General features: G+C 41.1%; 1 protein-coding gene and 1 long non-coding RNA gene across 6 annotated transcripts in view; one reads left to right on the top strand and one right to left on the bottom strand.

Moving 5' to 3' along the window:
* Positions 1-12,500, top strand: part of LOC125308598 (cGMP-dependent 3',5'-cyclic phosphodiesterase) — a 144,785-nt gene that overhangs the window by 102,665 nt on the left and 29,620 nt on the right. For all 5 annotated transcript variants that reach the window (XM_048265159.1, XM_048265158.1, XM_048265162.1 and 2 more), the window contains one exon: positions 1,909-1,964. In XM_048265159.1, the coding sequence (XP_048121116.1) occupies positions 1,909-1,964 (56 nt within the window). The remainder of the gene's footprint in view (positions 1-1,908; positions 1,965-12,500) is intronic.
* Positions 5,571-7,415, bottom strand: LOC125308608. Its single transcript, XR_007195922.1, has 5 exons — positions 7,327-7,415; positions 6,673-6,703; positions 6,025-6,105; positions 5,678-5,755; positions 5,571-5,589 (listed from the first exon to the last, which is right to left on the bottom strand). It is a non-coding gene; the product is annotated as an uncharacterized LOC125308608 (long non-coding RNA).

Here is a 12,500-nt window from a genome sequence, read left to right as displayed (position 1 = left end):
CATGTAGGCCTACCAAATGAGGGAAACTACACAAACTACACAAGAAAGATCATCACAGTGGGGCTCGTGAATTGCTTTCACTTCAACAGTTATTTTACGATAATGGATAGTATGACTAACCTCTGGTTAGCTGGTTCAGTTGATTTACCTTGTCTAGCTTAGCATTCTCCATTGATATTATACAGGATAAGAATTACTAACGAAATTGTGTCAGTCAGACAGGGATTTTTTTGTTTACTAATTTAGCACAATGCTGTAACAAGTACAATTTCAATTCTACCTCAAATCTGCTGACTGCAGAAGTTCACTATGCAGACTGAAGCAGCAGCACATGTATCGTAGCTTTGAACACTAAAGCAGCAGCACATGTATCGTAGCTTTGAACACTAAAGCAGCAGCACATGTATCGTAGCTTTGAACACTATGCAGGCTGAAGCAGCAGCACATGTATCGTAGCTTTGCACACTATGCAGGCTGAAGCAGCAGCACATGTATCGTAGCTTTGAACACTATGCAGGCTGAAGCAGCAGCACAGGTATCGTAGCTTTGAATGACGGACACTTTGAATTTGATCAGAGCGGCTCTGGATCCCTCGTTACTTACGCTAACTAAATGTGATGTGATTGGCTGGATGCCCTTTCAATCAAATAAAGAGACCTATTTGTGTCTCTCTGTGTGTGCGTTACGAGATCCAACTCTTACGGGAGCGTTTATTTACATGTTTTACTTTAATTTTAATCTGACAAAATTTGTATAAACACAAAATTTTATAACATCCATACGCCCCTGTGTGTGTGTGTGTGTGTGTGTGTGTGTGTGTGTGTGTGTATGTGTGTGTGTGTGTGTGTGTGTGTGTGTGTGTGTGTGTGTGTGTGTGTGTGTGTGTGTGCTAGTTTGTGCATACAGTATATGTGTGCTGGTTTGTGCAGACATTTAGACCCACCCCTTACTGCCTGGTGGTGGTACATAATTTCTCAGCTGTGTGTGTTTGTGTGTGTGAGTGAGTGTGCTGACAGGTGCTAGTGTGTGGGAGGGAAGAACTAGAGAAAATAATTGCAGAGGAGTGGAAATGTGTGGGAGAGAGTTTAAAAAAAGAGAGAAAGAGAGAGAGGGGGCATAGAGAGAGAGAGAGAGAGAGAGAGAGAGAGGTAGAGAGAGAGAGAGAGAGAGGGAGGGGGGAGGTAGAGAGAGAGAGAGAGGTAGAGAGAGAGAGAGAGAGAGAGGGAGGGGGAGGTAGAGAGAGAGAGAGAGAGAGGGAGAGAGATGGGGAGGTAGAGAGAGAGGGAGAGAGAAAGAGGGGGAGGTAGAGAGAGAGACAGAGAGAGGGAGGGAGGAGAGAGAGAGAGAGAGAGGGAGAGAGAGAGATGGGGAGATAGAGAGAGAGGGAGGGGGAGGTAGAGAGAGAGAGAGGGAGGTAGAGAGAGAGAGAGAGAGGGAGGTAGAGAGAGAGAAGTTTTAACTTTCACATGATTTCACTCTCCTGTTCCCATGACAACGCTGCATGGGTACCAGTTGTTGACACGTTTCTTATTTTAACACACAACCTCTCACCTCCACTAGCATAGCAACAATATGGAGAGGACAGAATGTGTGTGTGTGTGTGTGTGTGTGTGTGTGTGTGTGTGCACTCCACTAGCATAGCAACAATATGGAGAGGGCAGAAGTGTGTGTGTGTGTGTGTGTGTGTGTGTGTGTGTGTGTGTGTGTGTGTGTGTAGCTCAATTAGCATAGCAACAATGTGGAGAGAAGAGTGTGTTTGTGTGTGTGTGTTTGTGTGTGTGTGTGTGTGTGTGTGTGTGTGTGTGTGTGGTGTGTGTGTGTGTGTGTGTGTGTGTGTGTGTGTGTGTGTGTGTGTGTGTGTGTGTGTGTGATTTATATGATCTTCGTTCAACTCTACTTCTTTTGCAGCTGTAATCATTCCTCTGGTGGATGAGGATCTTGGCTTGGTGATCGCTGTCCTGCTGGTGGGTACACTCACCATTCACTCACACACTCACACACACACACCACACACACACACACATTCACACACCACACATACACACACACACACACTCACACACACACACACACACACACACACACACACACACACACACTCACATACTCACACACACACTCACATACTCACACACCACACACACACTCACTCACCATTCACTCACGCACCACACACACACACACACACACACACACCACACACACACACACACACCCATTCACTTACACACTCACACACACACACACTCACACACCACACACACACACACACACTCACCATTCACACACACACACACACACACACACACACACATACCCATCTTTATCACGCCTTGGGACACCTGAAAGAACGGTCACTTTTGGGACACCACTTTCTAAGCATGGTACAGACAAGGCATTGCACAGGATCATTGTATATGGGTTCAGTAATAAGCAAATCAGTTGTAATATAGAATACACACTTCATACCTGAAGTTAGTCTGACACCTGACTCCTGACCAGCCACAGGGGACAGGTGTCAGGTGGTCAAAGTGAGGACTCTGGCCCCCCATAGTTACGCCCCACCCAAGTGATGTAATCAACAAGCACAGTCCAATCTGGGGACCAACTTCTGTATTTTCTTGGATATACTGAAAACCATTCTGAAGGAGCACATGTAATGTAAACCACATTTGTTCAAGTTGCAATGCATCTTATACTATAATACCATGAGGTATTTGAGGATTTACTGTTGTTTTGGAAATACTCGTGAGACCCCTGCCTCATGACACCAAGTTGAAGCTAATAATGATACACAAGGAAAGAAATAAAAACAGTAGCAATCAACACATTTATTGGCTGCTTAACACAGTGCCAGAATGCACAACCACACTTCATTAGAACGTTATGAGGTAGATTGTTGTGATAGTTATTAGCGCATTACATTATTTCTGAAAGTGCTAGTAATGCTACAGTCAACACCATGTGAAAAAGCAGATACCTTCTCAATATAAAATATCTACTCAGGCATTGCAGATACCAAGTGAATAATGAAAATAAAAGAAATATTAAAATGAATAAAAAAAATTGTGTTGTCAGAATATTTTTAACGAACCTCGTCAACAAGGATACAATGTACCTTCTTCTCACATAACTCTTTACACTTCAACATTATTACAATCATGAGCATCATTAATTTTCCTCTAAAAGCCTGTTTGTATGAGCATGTAGTATTAACAACGAAAGTACACAATTGACCCTCTCCCAACCTAAAATCATTTAAGTACTGTTAAAATAAAGTGCATGTACTGTAATACCAATGACAAAAACATTGCTGACCCTCTGCCAACATAAAATATAAACAAGAATACTGTGTAAGTACAGGGCATGTATTGTGTGGTCCTCTGAAATGCTCAAGCCCTGTTAAGAAAACTGAACACATTCCCATCTCCCACCCCCAAACTCATTCTTATCAAATTGCTATAAAAGGGTCTGTGTGGTTCTTTGGTAGGACACACAACGATTTTTGACATAAAACTTTAACTGACATCCAGTCACGGAACTTAAGTGCTTCAGGTGCTGAGTTGATACAAACGCAGTCTGCCTTCCCAGGAGTTCTGCCTGTAGTGATAAATTTCATCAGGGTCTTCTCAACAGCAGATTTCTTCTTGACTCCATGGTCTTCTCTTAAGCAGGCTGTGAAATAGAATCACAACAAAGAATATCAAAAAAGACACTAATGAAATATGCTTAACCAAAAAATATTCACACTTATGTGTCTTTCAAGTCTGACAATGAATGAATTGTTGTATGATTAAGTTGTTTGACAAGTTTTAATTTGATAAAGACAGAGGCCTATACATTTATTTTAGCTCAGTTTCATGACAGGTTTAACATATTTACTTGAACACAAACCCTATCATTTGCTACACTAGTTTTGATCGACTACATAAGTTCATATCAGAACACAAACATCCATCATACTACATGTCTTGATGCTGCATCTGGAACATCGGAGTTCATTTCATCACATTTACTTTGGCTCTTCATCTTTGATGTGCCTAAAACAAAACAATTTCACACCACAAATCACCATCCTGTCTGCAACACACATTTTGTGAAGGGCAAACAACATTTTTTAAAATGAATCTGTATGAAGACACGTTTGCAAAGAGGAGAAGCAATTTTTTGCTTGTGATTTATTTATGTTTTGCTTCACATTCATGAAAGGTTTGGTATGAATATTGAGTCATGTATCATGAAACAGTCATGAATGCTTTATGTGCAGTTTATGACAGCTGCTATGAGTTATGTGTTATGAACTCAATTGGCAAGTAAAGTGTTACCCAAATGTTTGTGAAAAGGTTTTTAGTGAGTTAGAAGTCCTCTTGACTATTTCTAAGCTATCCCAGACTTAGGTGCTACTTTTAGGGCTAAAATACTTTGAGTTAATCCCCAGCTGACAGTTATATTGTGGCAACGTTGTGAGCATGTACCGCATAGGTCGTCACGGGGTAGTTGAATAACATGGTGGCTAATGCATTTTACTAATCGCTTTGGATGTGGTGGCTACATTTCTTGTCCATACCTAAAGTTACGTGGAGAGGACTTTCTGGGGATGTCAATTATGTTGCTACAGCATTCTCTGAAAGTTAGTAGTTACTTTTAGCCTTTAAGATTCTTTGTGAATATGGCCCCTGCTGTCTCCGATGACATTTATTTATCAGTTAGGCATGAACAAAACCTACTCACGCTTCTTAGTAGCTGAACCTGGATCCTCGACTCGGTCCTCTGACTGCATGCAGTGTTTCTTCTTTGAAGTGCCTGCGTTTCAGACATTAAAATCAGCATCATGTTCAACACCTTCAAGACAACCTGCAAGCATTCATATTACTCTTAATACTTACGTTTTAGCAGCAGCTGAACCTGGATCCTCGGACTCGCCCTCTGATTGCATGCACTGTTTCTTCTTTTGAAGTTCCTGCGTTTCAGACATTAAAAATCAGCATCATGTTCAACACCTTCAAGACAACCTGCAAGCATTCATATTACCCAGTTTTTCCGCTAGATTTTTTTTTTTAACAGTGGCGGCAGGTACCTCGGATTAGCATTGCTGTTTATTCTTAAACTGCAATTTTCAGCAGCCAGCGGAGGGCATTTAGCCTACTAGTACTATGCTTCCGACAATATTTTATGCCTCCCCTAATTCTGAAGCAGTGGCACTGCTAAATGAAGAGGAAACACTGAGAAGAAAGTTAATGCTTTAAATAGGCTACATCAATACAATATATAATATGTAAACTGAAACTGGACGGGCCATAATAACCTCTGACTAGTTTAGGCTACTTATTGTTAAATTGCAATGTGAGCGGCAGCCAGCAGGGAGGATACGTCATGGGATTATTTAAAAGCAAATGCCCTGCCCTGATTCTGATACCGGGCGGTATTAATTAAACAATGGGGGCCGCCATGCTGAAATAAAATGTAGAGGAAACACTGTTACCCTTAATAATGCACGTTTTTAGCAGCTGAAGGTAGGTAGGATGTAGAAGGTGGGCTTAGTTCTTCGCCCGTCAGTTCGCTTGAATGGTCTCTCCTCTGGAATTGTTTCTAAAGCACACCAATCAGAAACTTGTAGAAATCTACTAAATGTATAAATCATAGTGAGATTAACATTAACCTTGAACATTATAATTACCATTGGGATCAATTTCAATTTCATCTAAATTCTTTCCTTTGTAGTCCATTAAGCACCCTCTTTCCATGGCCATCAGGACTATGGATTAAGAATAGGATGTGACTGAAGTTCATATCGGGTCAAGGCAGGTGACCTAATACTTTTTGGAAATATAGTGTATATAGCAATCACATATTACCAGACAATATACAGAGAATCAAATATATAGCCATCACATAAGACCGACAATATAAGGAGAATCAGGTCCAAACATATTTCCGAAGTTTGTGTTCACACCTGTAGCACACAACACGCCTCCTGAGTAAAACACTGGGTGATTTAACATGTTTAGAATGTAAATTACTTACATTTCGTACTTTTGTTGTTCTTTTTGGGCCTTCCGTTTTGTATCCCGATTCTGCATCGCTCTCCTGCTTCCCCATGGTTGCCTGTAACAAACATACAGTATAAGCTATGAAATGATCATCTAATTCCACTATTCATGCCCATAAGACATTTTCTCAAGAATGTTTTTATTGCATATGAACAATGATTGCTCTTTCTTCACATGGCACACAGGCAAACAGTAACAGTCATCTACAGTATGCCTCCATCTCCAAGTCCTGGTCTATAGCAGTTCATTGCATTAAATGGTCTATTATTGATTTAATAAGAGCAACATCATCCTTTTATATTACAATTTTGCCTCATCCCATACACAATTTATTTAGAGAATTGTCAAACAGGAACATTACTGTGATGTAAAACTAATGAGAGTGTAGCTGTCAACTATACCATTTTATCATAGAGGGATTCACACTTTGAGTGATGCTGGCGCAAAAACTAAAAATTGCTTTTAAGAACCTCTCCGAGTTGGTACTGTGCAATGAAAAGAAAAGCATGCATTTTACACCATTACACTAATAATAGTCTAATACATATTATACATCAATATGTTAGCCCAAATTTAATCTGGAATAAGCATGACCATAGGAATACAAATTTGAAATGCTTACCTTGTCATTTCACATGCTCAACAAGTAATATCTAAGGAGATAATAATAGAAGAATATAAGACTGACATCATGGGAGGAAAACAACTTAATATCTCTAGCGTTAGCCTAATGTCTGTATAACTAGGCTGTTAAGCTTCACTTTGTCATTATGATAGCCTCGCTAAAGTATTGACATTATTAATAGTAGCAAGGTCTCTACTTTTTGACCCTTTGTTAGCTTGCTAACGTGTTTACTTCATTAGCATGCTGTCTGGTTTTGTCAGGCAACGTTAGGTGAACTTGCCAGCCTGCAGACATGTCCCCTGTTAGACCATCTATGCTAACGTCTATTTGTAGGCAATTTGCTAACGTGCGAACTTCGTTTGCTTGCCATCTTAATAACATTTGGTAGTTGGCTTTGCTGAAGCGTTACATGGTTTAAGCATGCAGGCTTCGGCGGATCAAAGCCCGTCAAAGTAAAAGTATAGCGTTATACATCAGCATTAATTCAACACTTACTACCGTGAGTACCAGCGGAATTGTGTAAGACTTCGTATCCAGTAACTAACCCTAGCGTTAATCGACATTATAACGTGCAACAAGAACTACCCTGCTGTTCTATCAAAAATATGTTTCTCAAGTATAAAGCAATACAAGACAGAACATTAAACTTACATTTACAGCACACACGTGTCCTCTCCTCCACGTTTCACCTACTCCTGGTTTCATCAAAATGGCGCTTGTCAAAGTACTTCTTGTTGTAGAAGAAAGAGCGTTGTGGGATAGATGGCTGGCTGATTGATGAATCTCTTGCGTTGTTTGAAATAAAATAACCGAAATTAATACATTTTTATTTTCATTAATTTAATTGTTTATATTCCGGTATCATCAATTAGAAATGTTTTAGACTAAACCTATGGAATACAAAAAGTGCTGATATAGCCTAGTTGTAAAACTGAGCCCGCCAAAAGCATCTGGGGTGGGGTGGGGGGATCCGTTCCTATAGTCTATTTGGGGACTTGAGTCTGATGAGACCGAGACCGAGTGGAAAAGGGTGCAGCCAAACCGCCAAAAATGTTGGGGAGGGGTGTCCTATAGTCTGTATGGGACATTAGTCGAGAAGTGCTTAAATACTATGCAGTGGCTTAACATAACACAGGCGATTTCAAACGTGTAGTAATCTAGTAATACTCTAGTAATAGTAGGCTAGGCCTGTAAAGTAGCCTACTTGAAGCCTATGTTGAATAATCACTCATTAATTTGTGCATACAAGTAATCAATGACATGAAAAATTAAACTAAGATGGCCAAGTTGTGGAAGGGATGGCGTTAACACACAAATCTAGGCAAACTTTAAAGTTAGTTGACCCGTTAAACCAAAAGGTTTATCATAGGCCATAGATAAAACACAACTTTGAAACAGGCTTTTTATGGAGATTCTGTTGAATATGGCAATATAGAGGTAATAAGCTTGGTTTTCCTACCATGTCTAATAGGCTAGTAACCTTAGCCTATGGGTAAACTCCTTGCTGTTCTCCAGTAACTGTCTTTTCCTGGTTTTCTTGGTGGCTTATGGTCACCTGATACATCATGTGACAATGCCCACTTCTGTGGGCGGAACCTGACTTCGAACAATGTCATTGGGGTGGAGCCTGCAGCATAGTTTACACACCTGCAATACAGCCACTGACCAAAGGGTGTCTCCTCCTAAGCCGATCTTCAGCACACACACACATTCGGACAAAATCAGAACTTTTGGGGACGATGAAAACTTTTCAGAGATATTGATGCTAGGTATGTTAGCATGACGGCTGCTATCATGTATAAAGCTGTTATTATCCTGGTAAAGGGGACTATAAGTTTTGGAGTCCCCACTCAGTCAATTGTCCCCTATTGGTTGGTGTGCAATCAACCCATAGTCCCCTATTGGTCGGTAGGATAAGTACACACACACACACACACACACACACTCACATACTCACACACACACACTCACATACTCACACACCACACACACACACTCACTCACCATTCACTCACACACCACACACACACACACACACACACACACACACACACACACACACACACACACACACACACACACACCACACACACACACACCACATTCACTTACACACTCACACACACACACACTCACACACCACACACACACACACACACTCACCATGCACACACACACACACACACACACACACACTCACACACCACACACACACACACTCACCATTCACTCATACATTCACACACACACACACGCACACACACACACACACACACACACACACACACACATATAGTGAATACCTCTGTTCAAAATAGTAAAAAATATTGCCTTTTAAGATATCTAACAGAGGAGTGAGGCAACAAGTGCTGTTCTAACTCTCTTTGCCTGCCTTCTAAGTTATCTTAGAACTACCCCAAATATGGTCATTTTTGAAGGCAGTATCGATGTATCCCTGAAGCTGCCTACTACCCACAAATCTGTGTGACAACGTCTGAAACAGCTGTGAAAAGTGAATTAAAGATGGCGGATGACAAAATCATGTCAAAAAACAAAAAAACAAAATCATCAATCAATCTATATATAAAGTCATAAAAATCTACATTACTACAGACATTATTGTCCCCCTATCCCATACCTGTCAACATTTAGCTTTCCAAAAACGGGAGATTTGTGTTTATACCGATCTGTGTTTGCATATTTAATACGTTTCATACACATGTTTCAACACTGCATTTCGGTCGTTGCTTTTACCTTCGCGATGCCAAGTTATGTATCCACCAGCTGCCTGCCTGCAGCCTACTTCCAAAACTCCAAAGCTGCTTGCTGTCAGATTTGGTTCGAGAGGGAACAAGTTCAGTGTATCAACAACACTCAATAACAGTTTATGTGATGTGTTAATCAATTAAATTCCCAACAATTTCACAACAGCTAGTTCTGAGTAGGCCATTCAACTAGCCCGGCTTGCTTATGACGAGACTCAGGCTGGCGAGTTGGCACCCGCCTTATTTGGGTTTTGGGTTGCCAGTTTAAACAAAGGTTGAAATTGAAACTATGTGTCGGGTGTATTTGTTTTTACACAATCTGGCAACCTGAATGGATCTGTGATTTTAAAATGAAGTTAGATGGCCATGCAAATTACGGGGAGTTTTTCGAGAAATAACAAAACGGAGGGTGCTGGGAGATGACCAAATACGGGAGAAACCGGGAAAAACGGTGTTGACGGGTATGCCCTATCCCACCCCATTTAAAGCTACCCCCCCCACACACACACACTGGCGCCACAAGACACACCACGTAATAATTGAGCACAATTCATAGGTCAGACTCAGAGCAAGTCTACTTTGTTAATAACCAAGCGTGAGAATGAGAGCAAGTTAGTGCATGAGATTAGCTCTGTAGGAAGAGCAAGTTAGTGCATGAGATTAGCTCTGTAGGAAGAGCAAGTTAGTGCATGAGATTAGCTCTGTAGGAAGAGCAAGTCGCCTAGGTACCCGTGTTGCTTTGCATTGTGGAAGACTACATCTTGGTACACATGTTGCTTTGCATTGTGGAAGACTACATTCGTCGCCTTGGTACCCATGTTGCTACATTCGTCGCCTTGGTACTCGTGTTGTTTTTTCAGAGCATTTTTTTCAAAGGAGGAACAGAAGCATTATGAATTCTAATACGTCTAATTCTAATAATTAAGCAGTTATTTAAGTGAAATATCACATTTTCAAGATTGAGCATGTCATATTTAGTGAGAATATGATGGTAATGACGTGGCTTTTCGTCATGGGCCTTGCGGGCACTCTTATATAATGACTCAAGTGGACATAGGGCTGTTTTACATGTCATGGGCCTTGTGGGCACTCTTATATAATGACTCAAGTGGACATAGGGCTGTTTTACATGTCATGGGCCTTGCGGGCACTCTTATATAATGACTCAAGTGGACATAGGGCTGTTTTACATGTCTGAGACCAACTTGAAATACAATATACAAAATGTGGAATAATCATTGCTTATAGGCATGTGCTTGATGCCTCAACAGTAAGAGAATTGCTGTAGTTTGATCATTTGACCAGCTTTTTGCTGTGTTTTTTTCTTTTTTTAAGGTTAGAGTTGGATTAAGGGTGACACCCCGATATTTAGCATTTTCCCCATGAGTATCTGAAACAGGGCATCTTGCCCACCCCCTAAAGGCCAGGACTGTTTTCCCATAGATATTAGAAACCTAGATACCGTGATGGGCTCCCGAACATACGTAATAGCGCCACCATCTGGATGGGGGCAACAATAACTGGAGGCCAATGGAGAAACACGTGACTGGAAATCAGACAGGTGTCTCTGATTGGAGAAACACGTGACTGACTGGAAATCAGACAGGTGTCTCTGATTGGAGAAACATGTGACTGGAAATCAGACAGGTGTCTCTGATTGGAGAAACATGTGACTGACTGGAAATCAGACAGGTGTCTCTGATTGCGACTAGTGTTGCCCATAGACAGTAAACGTGCAATAAAACCCCCAATAGAATAGAATAGAACTCGTGCAGTCTAATATCTATGTAGAAAACAGTGCATTCTGCAATCTGCCCACTCCCCAAGGCCAGGACTACATGTCCCATGCTGCATTGGGGCTGTAGGACGAACACACGCACACGCGATGCCTGAAGGTGATTGGCTGTGTGCTGGTCCCTGAGTTGTGCTGGCTGAGTGTTTGGTTGTGCCCTCTCATTAAAGTGCCTATGAGAGGGAGCTCGTTAAGACTCTAACAAGGTCATTATTGTTTAACGAGTCTGCAGCCTCGTCTAGTGACACTTTCAGATTCAAATTCAGCTCAAGTGCAGCCGCAGGCGCTGGACTAATACATTCATGGGGTGTGTGTGTGTGTGTGTGTGTGTGTGTGTGTGTGTGTGTGTGTGTGTGTGTGTGTGTGTGTGTGTGTGTGTGTGTGTGTGTGTGTGTGTGTGTGTGTGTGTGTGTGTGTGTGTGTGTGTGTGTGTGTGTGTGTGTGTGTGTGTGTGTGTGTGACTGTGACTGTGACTGTCTGTGTCTGTCTGTCTGTCTGTGCATGTATGTGTGCACGCGGCTAGAAGCTAAGTTTGCAACAACAGGGGTGGCTCACAGGTGGGACTGGAAAGTTAGCCCATAGCTAGCTATCATGATGCTTTATATTCTGATCTTCTGACTAAGTTTGCCCGGTAGCCTACTTATCTGAACTAACGACATGATCACTATCACTAGATATAAAGAAAAATGTTGACTTTCACTGGGTGCTGTTCACTGACAGTAACAAAAAAAGTGTCGTAATGTTATAAGCATAATGCATTGAACTGAATAGGTGCATTATGTAGCCTCATAACGAGGCCTCTCAAATTCAGAAAATTGCATTAAACTAAAATCGGAAGACATTGCTATCTTTTGTTAGACCATATAGGGTCGTTGTCATATAAATGCTGTAACGAAATTCAAGTGTAAATATACAAACTTTATGTTGAAAGTGTAACCACACAAGCTTCCCATAGGAATGAATGTAAAACATACCCTCCAAAACAAGACCTCCCCAAATTCAGAAAAAATTACTAAATTGATATCAGGCACCGTTATTACCATTGGTAGATCATAGGGTAGCTGTGATATAAATGCTGTGACGAAATTCTAAGTGTAAACATACAAACTTTATGTTGAAAGTGTAACTGCGATGTCCATTGAAATGCATTGAAATGAATAAAGCGCAGATCATGTAGTCCCCAAAGTGACGTCATCACCGAATTGTGTAAAAAAAAACCGCTAATGCCAAAACAACAAAAACTGGCATTTAACACCATTTCGAGACAT

Source organism: Alosa alosa, chromosome 15, assembly GCF_017589495.1.
Source record: "Alosa alosa isolate M-15738 ecotype Scorff River chromosome 15, AALO_Geno_1.1, whole genome shotgun sequence".
NCBI classification, from domain to species: domain Eukaryota; kingdom Metazoa; phylum Chordata; class Actinopteri; order Clupeiformes; family Clupeidae; genus Alosa; species Alosa alosa.
The sequence above is the reverse complement of the archived record's forward strand: the minus strand, read 5'-3'. Positions and strand labels throughout refer to the sequence as shown.